This window comes from Oncorhynchus nerka, linkage group LG23 (genome assembly GCF_034236695.1).
Source record: "Oncorhynchus nerka isolate Pitt River linkage group LG23, Oner_Uvic_2.0, whole genome shotgun sequence".
Taxonomy (NCBI): domain Eukaryota; kingdom Metazoa; phylum Chordata; class Actinopteri; order Salmoniformes; family Salmonidae; genus Oncorhynchus; species Oncorhynchus nerka.
The window spans coordinates 26,734,793-26,750,377 of NC_088418.1; the positions used below are offsets into that span (position 1 = coordinate 26,734,793).

Genomic DNA, 15,585 nt, shown 5'->3' on the forward strand with positions numbered 1-15,585 from the left:
GATGATATTTACACGTTTTCTCCCAAGTCCTCAGTTTGACTCACATTTCTAACATTGACTTGTTTTCTCTCAATTAAAGGCGCTCTATGTAATAATTCCACCTGAAAATAGCCCTTCGTGTCAATGACATACAGTATCCGTTGTTTGAAGCTATAGAGTAAGTTGTTTACTGGCAGGTGGCCACGTTTGTTGCATCAAAACAGCAGCTTCTTCCTGTTTCTGAGGCTGAAGACAATAACACTACTTCGTGTTCGTGTGTTACATGGGGCTTTCTCTGGAAACTAGAGGCTGGGAAATTCCCCCTTATTCCTCCTCATGCTCTGTACATGCCGAACTGTGAGGAAAACAAAATGATCTGTAAATTGTTTCATGGAGCACATTTAAATCAACATTTTATACAGCTTTTAACTGAATTTTTCATAGTTTAACCAAGTGTTTTGGCAGAGGATCTAAACAAAACGGCCAGTTCTCTAACCCCAATAAACTTGTCTAGGGCATCAGTGTGGAAAACATCCTTATGTAGGCACACTTTCTCTGGGTGAATCTGCAGTGACTATAGGACTTTGCTGGTGGGACTCCATCCTTCATTCGTCATCATGAAGACACGTCGATAGAGATTTCTTCAACTGCTTGGCGTCAATTAGTCTAGCCTACGGTAATGTGTAATACTTCTTCAATTAAGTAATGTCACTTTGAGCGAGTTCAGAACAGTGAAGTGTGCCTGTATCGGAAAATATCAAAGGGCAAATTCACCCGTCATTCTACAATGACGTACATTCCATGACACTCGTATCGGGAGAACATCAGATTCAGTCAAAGTTCACGCCTTGTTATTACGAGAATGGCGGAAGGTGTCATCCACGCTAACTGGATCCCCGTCCAACAAGATGACTGCGTGTGCACGTTCATTCAGGAGAATACAGCGCAGTGGTCATGACCTACATTGTTCAGAAGTGTGCTAATACATGTGTGACTGTTGCAGGCTGACTGTCCTGGACCCCCGTTAAAGTGTCTTACTGCAGCTGGAGTTCAGTAAACACACGCTCAACGACGGTTGTAAATCAACTTCTTATACACACTCAAAATAATACAAACATTGTCATCAGTACCTGACATTTCCCTGTCTTCAACTAACACAGGCGTCATGACGTTGAGCAATCGGTATGGAAGAAAAACAACGAGGGTGTGTTTATTTGAAGACTCGTGAAAATGGTAAATGATTGAATCCAACCGAAACACTTTAAAAGAAAGTGTTTAGCTGTTTCACAATTGAACACTTGTTTTTTTAACACTTGAAAAGAGCATTAAACATATAGGAAAGTTGGAAACCATAAGCTCTAATTTGTTACCAATTTTGCTGTTTGACACTGCCCACAGTTTACTAGTAAACACCAACATGCTGGAAAGAAATGTCACTGTAGTAAAAGTAATTCTATTCATCTTAGAAGGAGCCGACAAGGAGGAAGCCCTTATATAGCCACTATGCATTTCCTACCATGGGCTTTTCACATTCTCCAGGTCCTGACAATTTTATGTTATTATAAACTCCTTAGAATCGACCTGACTCATCCTTATACCGTCAATCCCTGTGACCTCCCCCTGACGTTCTCCATTACCTCCTTTATAAGGATGCACACCGTGCTACATTTTAGAATTTGGGGTGAAGACAGCTTTGTAGCTCTATTTATTTGTTATTTATTTCATTTATTCTGTTGGTATATCCAGAAACATTGCAGAACCAGATTTCTTTTCTTTTTTTTGTGCAAGAGCTCTCTCGTCAATTTCATCTCGCAAATGTCCTTGTGTGCACACATCTCCCTGTTCTCCTGCTCCCTTCTGGGCCTCCTATCTCTCTCTATATCATCATATATTCCTGACTCCAACCCACTCCTGCTCTTCAATGATCAAGTCAGAGAAAGACATCTCTACACAGGTATTAAGCTCACTTCTCTTCTGTCTTATGCTCATTCACTTAAAAAAACAAAAACGTATTTCAGGTGTGTACTTATCGATCCTTCGGTTTATGCTCGCGGTATGTAGGCCATCTTTTTTTCTTAGTAGTAATAGTTATTGCCTCTTAAATACTGTTTTTGTCGTTGTTGTTGTCATGTTTACATGTAATGTCTCCACTCCCCCCCCCAGATAATCAAAGAAAAGAACTGTTTCTGGAGATGACCCCAGATGGAAAAGTGACAGGAAGCCCTGCTCAGACCTCTCACAGTAAGTCAGTGGCGGTCGGTGCCGTTTAAGATTAGGGAGGACTTTTTTTAACGAGCATGGGCTTATTTCTATTACAAGGTAGGTGCACAGGTCGAGAGAAAATGTGTATTAATCAAGTTAACAGACAATGACACATTCAATATCGCCTTGCACACTCTTGCCTGCATCTAGCTAATCTAGGGTGTAATCATTACTCCAAACAGTTGCAAACAAGAGTTTGTATTGGACAAATTTCAGGTACGTTTATCCCTGTTTTGTTCCACTTGCTTCCGTTTAAGAAACGGTGGAATTAAAACACCTCTGATAACCCGCACACACAGTTCACTTTCATAGCAGCCACATACAAACAGCATGATCACTTTGCTCGTTGTATAACTATTTTTCGCATCTCCGCGCTGTCCTCCTTTCACCTTTTCCCTTCGCTTGTGTGGACTTCAGTGCACAACAAAACAGCTGTCTGTGACCAGGCAGAAAAACCTTTCCAAGCCAAACCTTCATACCATAACCGCTAACAGCTACACACAGCCTACATCATTGTCACCATATTAGCTAACACCATAGTCAAAATAGCTACTACAGTAAACTACAATCATGCAGTACTGTGTACAGCAAGCAGTTTAATAGTTACACTGGCGGGCCCCAATGGCAATAAATTAATACAACGAAAAGATTACCTTGGCTTGGAAGAGTTCCAGTGTTGGATAGCCTAGCCAGCTAGCTAGCTAACACAGCATAGCTCTCTGTTTGAGCCAGGTGTTTGAGTAGGCTAAATTAGATAGCTGCATTTTCTAGCTAAGTAAGTGAATGTGAAAAAATACTATGAAATATAGCTAGCTCTCTATCTTTCTCTCTCTTGCTTTTCCTTTATTTTGGAAGAAATTAATTTGTTCAAAACTGTTCAACTATTGTCTTTCTCTCCCTTTGAGCCAACTACTCATCACATTTTATGCATTGCAGTGCTAGGTAGCTGTAGCTTATGTTTTTGGTACTAGATTCATTCTCTGATCCTTTGATTGGGTGGACAACATGTCAGTTTATGCTGCAAGAGCTCTGATAGGTTGGAGGACGTCCTCCTGAAGTCGTCATATTTACTGTGTAAGTCTACGGAATGGGGTAAAAATGATGAGCCTTCTAGGTTTTGTATTGAAGGGGACGGAAACTAGCTGTGCTCCGGCTATATATTTATTTTATTTAACTAGGCAAGTCAGTTAAGAGCAAATTCTTATTTACAATGACGGCCTACCCCGGCCAAACTCTAACCTGGATGACGCTGGGCCAATTGTGCGCCGCCCTATGGGACTCCCAATCATGGCCGGTTGTGATACAGCCTGGAATTGAACCAGTGTCTGTAGTGATGCCTTTGGCACTGAGATGCAGTGCCTTAGACCGCTGCGTCACTTGGGAGCCCACCAGAAAGTGCTGATGAGGCTACTCCAGACCTTTATTGCAAAACAGTGTGTTTTAATAAATGATTCATTGACATGAATATATTTAGTATAGTTTAATCTAAAAGGGATCACTTTTTTATGTTTCACTATTTATTTTTCTGAAATTGACTGAGGCACCTCCACTGCAGTGAGTGTTTGACAGACAGATAGACCTTACAGAATTGAGTATTATGAAGTTTATACTTTTATAAGTCATCTCCCAAACACCTGAATAATAGATGACATTTGTATTGGATGTGTTTACTGTGTGTTCTCAGGTGTGTTGGAGATGAGGTCAGTTCGAGAAGGTGAGACAGTTATCAAGGGTGTGTCCTCATCCCTTTTCCTCTGTGTGGACAGCATTGGCCAGTTGAGGGGACAGGTGGGCAGTGGACAAATATCATCTACTATAGCATGAAATATGGCACAGCTAAAGGCCTTGCTTCACTGCATCTAACACATTTCTTTCGATGTTATCCATTTCCTCAGAGCCACTACACAGAGGCTGACTGCACCTTCAGAGAGCTGCTGCTAGCTGATGGATACTCTCGTTTCTTCTCTTCACATCACAAACTTTATGTGTCCCTCACCTCAAAAGGCTCCACACCGCAACATGGGCTCCCGTTCCATCGGTTCCTACCCCTGAGAAACATTTTGGTATCTAGAAGTATGACGAATACAGCTGAAAATCAACAACAGAATGAGCAACAGCTTGACCTGGACTCAGATAACCCTTTCGGCAGGGGTCTCACTGGTGTTGTCAGTCCACAGTTCTCCAGGGATAAGTGAAGTTGAAAATTGAGTTTGTTGATGGAAGTATACAATGAACCAAGTATATTTATTTAAAGGTATACTGGATTGTATAACCATGTTAATTCCTAAAGTGATTTTTTTCACTTGTGGTAGAAACACTGTTACTTTTATTGGCCCGTGGCAAATGTTTTGGTTTGAAGAGTTCAGTAAGTAGATGGTGAACTTTAGTTCCATAACTCTGATGGGACTGACTGGTGTGAATATGGTCTCACTTTGAATGTCATGTTGAATATGTTATATGCAGTATATTTCTCTCTTGTGTTTTGAATTCAAGTTTGAATCATTGTACTGTAGCTATAATTTATTTGCATTATTTATATTTTTAAACCTTTTGAAGCCTAAATGCAACCTAGTCTCAGATCATTTCGCTTTAATCTGTATGTAAATCCAAGACACACTTTTTATTATGATCTGTTACATTTCGTATGAATGTAGTACTTTGTGGAGGTCCAGCATCCATTTCGTATTATATGTTACAAATTACAATTTGTATGATATGATACTAATTTGCAAACGTACAATATGTAACGCTTTTGAAAAAATGTATATGTTATCAATTCCAATTGTTTGGTTGCCAACGTTAGCTAGCTGGCTAATGTTAGCTAGGCTAGGGATTAGGGTTAAGGATAGGGTTAATGTTAGGAGTTAGATTAAAGGTTTAGGGTTAGGGGAAGGGTTAGCTAACATTCTTAGTAGTTGCAAACAGCTAAAAAGTAGTAAGTAGCTGAAAAGTTGCTAATTAGCTAAAATGATAAAGTTGTCCGTTATGAAATTTGAACACGCAACCTTTGGGTTGCTACACATTCGCGTTATATGTCAACCCATCCACCCATCCCTTCTTACATGATTGCTTTAAGTAACCTTCTGTCTTATGTAATCATAGCAACATATCATACTAATTTGAGTGTCCCGGATGTACTTTTATTATGTTACGTCTAGTCTATGAGACCAGGTTGCTAAATTATGTATGAACAATAGTTCTATCTGGCTTTTGACACCATGTCTAGGAGCTTATTGATATTATAGTCCAAGAGAGTATTGCTAAATAAATAAAGAGTAATTTTGTAACACTTAGCTTTATATATGCTCATGTTTTCTAGTGAAGTATGACTAGGCTGTCTGCAGATATCCAGTGAAAATACCAGCTAGATCATGTTATTAATTATATTCTAAAACACTGAATAACAATACAATGAAAATGGCAAAAGCAGCAAGGATGCTCAAGTAGAGATACTAAAATGGAGGAATAGGCCAGACAAACCAGGGCAGTTCTTCTGGAGAAATGCTTAAACACATCACACCATAAATAGCTAATAAGTGCTGAGTGTTTGGAAGGTTGTAGCCAACATAATGAACCCTTTGATTTATTAGGATCCCCATTAGCCTGATGCCAATGGCGACAGCTAGTCTTACTGGGGTCCGACATATAACGAAAAATACATTACAAAAGACTTTACAATTTACATACACTTAAAAACATTAACATGTAGTGTGTGTGTGTGTGTGTGTGTGTGTGTGTGTGTGTGTGTGTGTGTGTGTGTGTGTGTGTGTGTGTGTGTGTGTGTGTGTGTGTGTGTGTGTGTGTGTGTGTGTGTGTGTGTGTGTGTGTGTGTGTGTGTGTGTGTGTGTGTGTGTGTGTGTGTGTGTGTGTGTGTGTGTGTGTGTGTGAATCTATCAGTTACACATGGAGTACTAGGGGGTAACTAGCCCCCCCTAAGAACAATGTGTAATTGTTGACACAAAAAAGCAACATTTGGAAGACAAAAACGGTATGTGGATGAAGATCATGCTTAGGCAAATAAACTATAAAGGGAAATAAATGGCTACAGTTTACACTGGGTGTACCCAGGTACCTTGACATTCAGGAGCAAAAGGTATTTAATCGTTTTTAATTAATAAAAAAAATATTAATTGGAATATAATATTGGAATGGAATATAACTAATAACAGTAAATAACATCGGAATGTAACATTTAGTAACAATAACTGAACTAATTAACTCAGTGTAACATTGATGTGGCAACTTTCATGCTCTGCTATTGCACGATTATAATTTGTACATACAGTTGAAGTCTGAAGTTAACATACACCTTAGCCAAATAAATTTAAACTCAGTTTTTCACAATTCCTGATATTTAATCCTAGTAAAAATGACCTGTCTTAGGTCAGTTAGGATCACCACTTTATTTTAAGAATGTGAAATGTCAGAATAATAATCGAGATATTTATTTCAGCTTTTGTTTCTTTCATCAAATTCCCAGTGGGCCAGAAGTTTACATACACTCAATTAGTATTTGGTAGCATTGCTTTTAAATTGTTAAATTTGAGTCAAACGTTTAGGGTGGCCTTCCACAAGCTTCCCACAATAAATTGGATGAATTTTGTCCCATTCCTCCTGACAGAGCTGGTGTAACTGAGTCAGGTTTGTAGGCCTCCTTGCTCGCACACGCTTTTTCAGTTCCGCTCACAATTTTCCTATAGGTTTGAGGTCAGGGCTTTGTGATGGCCACTCCAATACCTTGACTTCGTTGTCCTTAAGCCGTTTTGCCACAACTTTGGAAGAATGCTTGGGGTCATTGTCCATTTGGAAGACCCATTTGCGACCAAGCTTTAACCTCCTGACTGATGTCTTGAGATGTTGCTTCAATATATCCACATAATTTTCCCTACCTCATGATGCCATCTATATTCTGAGGTGCACCAGTCCCTCCTGCAGCAAAGCACCTCCGCAACATGATGCTGCCATCCCCGTGCTTCACGTTGGGACGGTGTTCTTCAGCTTTTTTTACCCCACCAAACATAACGATGGTCATTATGGGCAAACAGTTCTATTTTTGTGTCATCAGACCAGAGGACATTTCTCCAAAAAGTATGATTTTTGTCCCCATGTGCAGTTGCAAACCGTAGTCTGGCTTTTTTATGGCGGTTTGGAGCAGTGGCTTCTTCCTTGCTGAGTGGCCTTTCAGGTTATGTCGATATAGGACTTGTTTTACTGTGGATATAGATACTTTTGTACCTGTTTCCTCCAGCATCTTCACAAGGTCCTTTGCTGTTGTTCTGAGATTGATTTGCACTTTTCGCACCAAAGTACATTCATCTCTAGGAGACAGAACGCATCTCCTTCCTGAGCGGTATGACGGCTGCGTGGTCCCATGGTGTTTATACTTGTATACTATTGTTTGTACAGATGAACGTGATACCTTCAGGCGTTTGGAAATTGCTCCCAAGGATGAACCAGGCTTATGAAGGTCTACAATTTTTTTCTGAGGTCTTGGCTGATTTCTTTTGATATTCGCATTATGTCAAGCAAAGAGGCACTGAGTTTGAAGGTAGGCCTTGAAATACATCCACAGGTACACCTCCAATCAACTCAAATGATGTCAATTAGCCTAGCTTCTGAAGCCATGATGTAATTTTGGGGAATTTTCCAAGTTGTTAAAAGCACAATTAACTTAGCATATGTAAACTTCTGACCCACTGGAATTGTGAGACAGTGAATTATAAGTGAAATAATCTGTCTGTAAACAATCGTTGGAAAAATTACTTGTGACATGCACAAAGTAGATGTACTAACCAACTTGACAAATCTATAGGGCGAGTTGTCCCCAACACACTCAGCCAATATATTACTACTACTCATATTAAGGCTTTCCTACTTGTATATTTAAATATTATACATATTTAAAAAACAATTATAGATCTAACTTCATTGGAATATATATATATATACATACATATGACTTTTATAACATTTCCAGAAAATTGATAAATTTACCACAAAATGGTTTTGTTGAAATATGTCCAAAGGTTGTGATGACACAGGAATTATTTGTCATTGAGCAAGAGCAGTGGCAGCCAGGGAAAGTGTTTGGGAAATCATTTGGTGACATCTTGTGGTCTCAATGTGGTACAACATGTAGGTCACATGGAGAGGCATTGTGCCATGGTGTTGCTTTGTTTGTTTTTTTGAAACCAGGGGCCTGGGGCCTGTTGCACAAAAGTAGAATTAAGACATCCGGGATAAATGACTCAGCTGAGCTCAATGAAGCCAAAACATGTGCGTCCAGGCTTAATTGGTTGCACAAAGACCAAGCCAGGATGAGCAGACACGGATTCATTAAGCCAGGTGAAACCAATCCTGGATAGGTGCGCGCTCACGGCTCACTCAAATAGACCCCGCCACAGATCACAGATTAACTGATTTACCATGGCAACTAGAGCCGCGTACTTTTCCCCGTCGGAAGCACAAATCCTCATGGAGGCATACGAGGAGGTAAAATATATAATTAAGAAGAAAGGCAACACCGCCACAGTGATAAAGCAAAGAGAAAAAGCGTGGCAAAGTATTGCAGACCGCCTGAATGCGTAAGTAGTGCACAATTACACACTCACCGCTCCGCTGAAACATCACAATTACAATTCAAATATTTAATTCACATCTCCAAAAATGCAGTTGTACTGTAATTATGAAACGGTTAAATTTTTAATTGAAATGCACTGCAGATATGAGTGAAATTGTGTAAAGTAACTCCATCACACTGTATAAAGCTATGATAAAATTTTTGATATTGTCCATTGACGAACACTCTGCATTGCCAGTGATGTGCATTGATTGGTGTAATATTCCTCATCTTATGATTTCAGATGGTCTGCAATGCTGACTGTGTGATCAGCAATGTTGTGGCAAAATGGCCTGGCTCAGTCCATGACTCCAGAATCTTTCGGGCCTCTGAAATCTATCAGTGCCTATCACAAGGTAAGCCACACAACCCCTATTTATAACCATCATGGCTGTGTCAAGAATATCACTGTGTTTATGAGGTAGTAATGATGAGATTTTGTGTTGACAGGTGAATTCTCTGGTGTGTTGCTGGGAGACAGGGGTATGGCTGCCAGCCTTTTCTCCTGACACCTTTCACAGACCCCCAGGAAGCACAGCAGGCCTACAACCATGCCCATGCCAGGACCAGGGCCAGAGTTGAAATGACCTTTGGCCTCCTGAAGGCACGCTTTCACTGCCTTCACAAATTAAGGGTCAGCCCTGTTAGGGCATGTGATATTACTGTGGCTTGTGCTGTCCTCCACAATGTGGCCTGCCTGAGGAAGGAGAGGGCCCCCAGAGTGCCACCAGCCATGGACTGGGACAATCCGGCAATCTTCCCTGATGACGACAGTGGTCGGCTGCTGAGGGACCAATATGTGTTGAATTATTTTAGTTAGTATGTGTGCTTTCAATTTTGGTTAAATATGTCTGCGGTGGCAGAGGAATTTGGGTTTTTTTGGGTTCGTTTTTGACGAATTTGGCCTCTTATGATGTTTGTGCGGTATACTGTGTGTAATACAAGGCTGCAGGGAGGCTACTGCATCCATTCATTTGTCTGTTCAGTTGATGTGTATGGATTTGTCCTGCATTTATTTTAGTGTGCAGACATGCAGGGTGTGTTATATACAGACCTTTGAATGTGTATGTATCATTTTGTATAATATGCTTGGATTCTGTGCTTTCCATCTTGTAGAGTCACTGTGACTTCAGTTTCGAAAGGAGCTGATGGTTTACCTGCTTTGTTTTGTCCTTATTCAATAAAGGAACATAATGTTACACATTGTGTTTTTATATTCATATGGAATGTGTATTTGTTTATATGACAGAGTACTAGGGCCACACTGAAGAAAAAGGATAAAGTCATAAATTTATGAGGCTGGTTCTTTCTGCAGAAAAGCTACATATTGTTTTTACAGTTTTGATACTTATGACAATGTGATACTTAATATTCTGGCACATCAGCATGTCTTTGTTTATGAAACCATACTGAAGTACAATTTCACGAAATGCCCCACATCTGTCATTTTAACAACTGTCCTCCTTTAAAACAACTGGTTACAATATTATGACTTGTGTTTTTTTCCCCTCTGTGGCCCTAATATTCTATCATTTTATATATAGCCTTATAGTCTATGGGAAACTGTAAATTATCTAATGATAGCAACATCATCTAAAAATCATTTTTTATCCAAAATCATTGAAATTAATGATCACAAACGTTTAAATAATAACAGTGGGTCTAGTTACATGTGATAACAATGTATAGTGAGCAGTGAAATAACTATTGGTTTCCATTTGTGGTGACTGCTGACTGACATTAGGGATGAGATTAAATAGATCCTGGAATTTAGCCTGGTCTGGAGCAGGCTAGCTCCACAGAATAAATCTCCATGGTAATTTATACCATAACATATCCTCCTGCCCCCTATCCATCTTTAGTGCAACCGGATTACGGATCAATTGAGCCAGGATCACCAAGATATCCTGGCTTAATCCCTTATCCTAGTTTTGTGCAACAGGGGCCTGTTGCACAAAACTCTGTATATAACACACCCTGCATGTCTGCACACTAAAATAAATGCAGGACAAATCCATACACATCAACTGAACAGACAAATGAATGGATGCAGTAGCCTCCCTGCAGCCTTGTATTACACACAGTATACCGCACAAACATCATAAGAGGCCAAATTCGTCAAAAAACGAACCCAAAAAAACCCAAATTCCTCTGCCACCGCAGGACATATTTAACCAAAATTGAAAGCACACATACTAACTAAAATAATTCAACACATATTGGTCCCTCAGCAGCCGACCACTGTCGTCATCAGGGAAGATTGCCGGATTGTCCCAGTCCATGGCTGGTGGCACTCTGGGGGCCCTCTCCTTCCTCAGGCAGGCCACATTGTGGAGGACAGCACAAGCCACAGTAATATCACATGCCCTAACAGGGCTGACCCTTAATTTGTGAAGGCAGTGAAAGCGTGCCTTCAGGAGGCCAAAGGTCATTTCAACTCTGGCCCTGGTCCTGGCATGGGCATGGTTGTAGGCCTGCTGTGCTTCCTGGGGTCTGTGAAAGGTGTCAGGAGAAAAGGCTGGCAGCCATACCCCTGTCTCCCAGCAACACACCAGAGAATTCACCTGTCAACACAAAATCTCATCATTACTACCTCATAAACACAGTGATATTCTTGACACAGCCATGATGGTTATAAATAGGGGTTGTGTGGCTTACCTTGTGATAGGCACTGATAGATTTCAGAGGCCCGAAAGATTCTGGAGTCATGGACTGAGCCAGGCCATTTTGCCACAACATTGCTGATCACACAGTCAGCATTGCAGACCATCTGAAATCATAAGATGAGGAATATTACACCAATCAATGCACATCACTGGCAATGCAGAGTGTTCGTCAATGGACAATATCAAAAATTTTATCATAGCTTTATACAGTGTGATGGAGTTACTTTACACAATTTCACTCATATCTGCAGTGCATTTCAATTAAAAATTTAACCGTTTCATAATTACAGTACAACTGCATTTTTGGAGATGTGAATTAAATATTTGAATTGTAATTGTGATGTTTCAGCGGAGCGGTGAGTGTGTAATTGTGCACTACTTACGCATTCAGGCGGTCTGCAATACTTTGCCACGCTTTTTCTCTTTGCTTTATCACTGTGGCGGTGTTGCCTTTCTTCTTAATTATATATTTTACCTCCTCGTATGCCTCCATGAGGATTTGTGCTTCCGACGGGGAAAAGTACGCGGCTCTTAGTTGCCATGGTAAATCAGTTAATCTGTGATCTGTGGCGGGGTCTATTTGAGTGAGCCGTGAGCGCGCACCTATCCAGGATTGGTTTCACCTGGCTTAATGAATCCGTGTCTGCTCATCCTGGCTTGGTCTTTGTGCAACCAATTAAGCCTGGACGCACATGTTTTGGCTTCATTGAGCTCAGCTGAGTCATTTATCCCGGATGTCTTAATTCTACTTTTGTGCAACAGGCCCCAGGTTTGCTGTTCACTTGCGCTATATGAGATGGAATGGAGTTCCACGCCCTCATGCCTCTGCATAAGACTGTAGTTTCCTTGAATTTGTTCTGGACCTGGGTACTGTGAAAATAATGTTTGGGTAAGTGTGTGTGTCAGTTGACTATGCAAACCGTTTGTAATTTCCAACACATTAATGTTTCTTATAAAAACAAGAAGTGGCACAGTCAATCTTTCCACAACCAACTCCTAGCCAAGAGAGAAGGCATTCATAGCATTAATATTAATATTAAATCACCTGATTTAGAATTCCTCACAATCAAATGTAGACCGCATTATCTTCCAAGAGAATTCTCCTCGATTATAATCACAGCCGTATATATCCCCCCCCAAGCAGACACATCGATGGCTCTGAACGAACTTTATTTAACTCTTTGCAAACTGGAAACCATTTATCCGGAGGCTGCATTCATTGTAGCTGGGGATTTTAACAAAGCTAATCTGAAAACAAGACTCCCTAAATTTTACCAGCATATCGATTGCGCAACCAGGGGTGGTAAAACCTTGGATCATTGTTACTCTAACTTCCGCGACGCATATAAGGCCCTGCCCCGCCCCCTTTCGGAAAAGCTGACCACGACTCCATTTTGCTGATCCCTGCCTACAGGCAGAAACTAAAACAAGAGGCTCCCACGCTGAGGTCTGTCCAACGCTGGTCAGACCAAGCTGACTCCACACTCCAAGACTGCTTCCATCACGTGGACTGGGACATGTTTCGTATTGCGTCAGATGGAAATATTGACGAATACGCTGATTCGGTGTGCGAGTTCATTAGAACGTGCGTCGAAGATGTCGTTCCCATAGCAACGATAAAAACATTCCCAAACCAGAAACCGTGGATTGATGGCAGCATTCGCGTGAAACTGAAAGCGCGAACCACTGCTTTTAATCAGGGCAAGGTGTCTGGTAATATGTCCGAATATAAACAATGCAGCTATTCCTCCGCAAGGCTATTAAACAAGCTAAGCGTCAGTACAGAGACAAAGTGGAATCTCAATTCAATGGCTCAGACACAAGAGGCATGTGGCAGGGTCTACAGTCAATCACGGACTACAAGAAGAAACCCAGCCCAGTCACGGACCAGGATGTCTTGCTCCCAGGCAGACTAAATCACTTTTTGCCCGCTTTGAGGACAATACAGTGCCACTGACACGGCCTGCAACGAAAACATGCGGTCTCTCCTTCACTGCAGCCGAGGTGAGTAAGACATTTAAACGTGTTAACCCTCGCAAGGCTGCAGGCCCAGACTGCATCCCCAGCCGCGCCCTCAGAGCATGCGCAGACCAGCTGGCCGGTGTGTTTACGGACATATTCAATCAATCCCTATACCAGTCTGCTGTTCCCACATGCTTCAAGAGGGCCACCATTGTTCCTGTTCCCAAGAAAGCTAAGATAACTGAGCTAAACGACTACCGCCCCGTAGCACTCACTTCCGTCATCATGAAGTGCTTTGAGAGACTAGTCAAGGACCATATCACCTCCACCCTACCTGACACCCTAGACCCACTCCAATTTGCTTACCGCCCAAATAGGTCCACAGACGATGCAATCTCAACCACACTGCACACTGCCCTAACCCACCTGGACAAGAGGAATACCTATGTGAGAATGCTGTTCATCGACTACAGCTCGGCATTCAATACCATAGTACCCTCCAAGCTCGTCATCAAGCTCGAGACCCTGGGTCTCGACCCCGCCCTGTGCAACTGGGTACTGGACTTCCTGACGGGCCGCCCACAGGTGGTGAGGGTAGGCAACAACATCTCCTCCCCGCTGATCCTCAACACGGGGGCCCCACAAGGGTGCGTTCTGAGCCCTCTCCTGTACTCCCTGTTCACCCACGACTGCGTGGCCATGCACGCTCCAACTCAATCATCAAGTTTGCGGACGACACAACAGTGGTAGGCTTGATTACCAACAACGACGAGACGGCCTACAGGGAGGAGGTGAGGGCCCTCGGAGTGTGGTGTCAGGAAAATAACCTCACACTCAACGTCAACAAAACTAAGGAGATGATTGTGGACTTCAGGAAACAGCAGAGGGAACACCCCCTATCCACATCGATGGATCAGTAGTGGAGAGGGTAGCAAGTTTTAAGTTCCTCGGCATACACATCACAGACAAACTGAATTGGTCCACTCACACTGACAGCGTCGTGAAGAAGGCGCAACAGCGCCTTTCAACCTCAGGAGGCTGAAGAAATTCGGCTTGTCACCAAAAGCACTCACAAACTTCTACAGATGCACAATCGAGAGCATCCTGGCGGGCTGTATCACCGCCTGGTACGGCAACTGCTCCGCCCTCAACCGTAAGGCTCTCCAGAGGGTAGTGAGGTCTGCACAACGCATCACCGGGGCAAACTACCTGCCCTCCAGGACACCTACACCACCCGATGTTACAGGAAGGCCATAAAGATCATCAAGGACATCAACCACCCGAACCACTGCCTGTTCACCCCGCTATCATCCAGAAGGCGAGGTCAGTACAGGTGCATCAAAGCTGGGACCGAGAGACTGAAAACAGCTTCTATCTCAAGGCCATCAGACTGTTAAACAGCAATCACTAACATTGAGTGGCTGCTGCCAACACACTGTCATTGACACTGACCCAACTCCAGCCACCTTAATAATGGGAATTGATGGGAAATGATGTAAATATATCACTAGCCACTTTAAACAATGCTACCTTATATAATGTTACTTACCCTACATTATTCATCTCATATGCATATGTATATACTGTACTCTAGATCATCGACTGCATTCTTATGTCACTAGCCACTTTAACTATGCCACTTTGTTTACTTTGTCTACATACTCATCTCATATGTATATACTGTACTCGATACCATCTACTGTATGCTGCTCTGTACCATCACTCATTCATATATCCTTATGTACATATTCCTTATCCCCTTACACTGTGTATAAGACAGTAGTTTTGGAATTGTTAGTTAGATTACTTGTTGGTTATCACTGCATTGTCGGAACTAGAAGCACAAGCATTTCGCTACACTCGCATTAACATCTGCTAACCATGTGTATGTGACAAATAAAATTTGATTTGATTTGATTTATTAGCCCTCTGATTACGTGTCGCTCTGTTCTGGGCCAGCTGCAGCTTAACTAGGTCTTTCTTCGCAGCACTTAAGCATATGACAGAGCAATAATCAAGATATGATAAAACTAGAGCCTGCATAACTTGCTTTGTGGAGTGTGGTGTCAAAAAAACAGCATTTCTTTGTTACAGACT

General features: G+C 41.8%; 1 protein-coding gene and 2 long non-coding RNA genes across 4 annotated transcripts; 2 read left to right on the forward strand and 1 right to left on the reverse strand.

Annotated features, from left to right (window-relative positions):
• Positions 1 to 341: 341 nt before the first annotated feature.
• fgf21 (fibroblast growth factor 21) lies at positions 342 to 5,528 on the forward strand. Of its 2 annotated transcripts, XM_029628761.2 has the most exons (5): positions 342 to 655; positions 983 to 1,933; positions 2,143 to 2,220; positions 3,926 to 4,029; positions 4,137 to 5,528. In XM_029628761.2, exons 2-5 carry the CDS (start codon positions 1,483 to 1,485, stop codon positions 4,434 to 4,436), a joined length of 933 nt encoding a protein of 310 aa, XP_029484621.1. In that variant the 5' UTR covers positions 342 to 655; positions 983 to 1,482; the 3' UTR covers positions 4,437 to 5,528. The 2 variants fall into 2 exon arrangements, with proteins under 2 accessions (XP_029484621.1, XP_029484622.1); XM_029628762.2 differs by lacking the exon at positions 342 to 655 and having other exon boundaries at positions 842 to 1,933.
• Positions 5,529 to 8,448: 2,920 nt separating this feature from the next.
• LOC135563950 (uncharacterized) lies at positions 8,449 to 10,080 on the forward strand. The gene is made up of 2 exons (XR_010460677.1): positions 8,449 to 9,216; positions 9,311 to 10,080. It is a non-coding gene; the product is annotated as an uncharacterized LOC135563950 (long non-coding RNA).
• A 369-nt stretch (positions 10,081 to 10,449) lies between these two features.
• On the reverse strand, positions 10,450 to 12,293 carry LOC135563951 (uncharacterized). Its single transcript, XR_010460678.1, has 2 exons — positions 11,519 to 12,293; positions 10,450 to 11,424 (listed from the first exon to the last, which is right to left on the reverse strand). It is a non-coding gene; the product is annotated as an uncharacterized LOC135563951 (long non-coding RNA).
• Between the last annotated feature and the right edge of the window lie 3,292 nt (positions 12,294 to 15,585).

Bases quoted from the DNA above. Each gene is read 5' to 3' on its own strand.
- fgf21 (XM_029628761.2), top strand. From the start codon at position 1,483: ATGCATTTCCTACCATGGGCTTTTCACATTCTCCAGGTCCTGACAATT. The intron at 1,934-2,142 runs GTATTAAGCTCA...TCCCCCCCCCAG, and splicing joins AGAAAGACATCTCTACACAG to ATAATCAAAGAAAAGAACTG. The intron at 2,221-3,925 runs GTAAGTCAGTGG...GTGTGTTCTCAG, and splicing joins CCCTGCTCAGACCTCTCACA to GTGTGTTGGAGATGAGGTCA.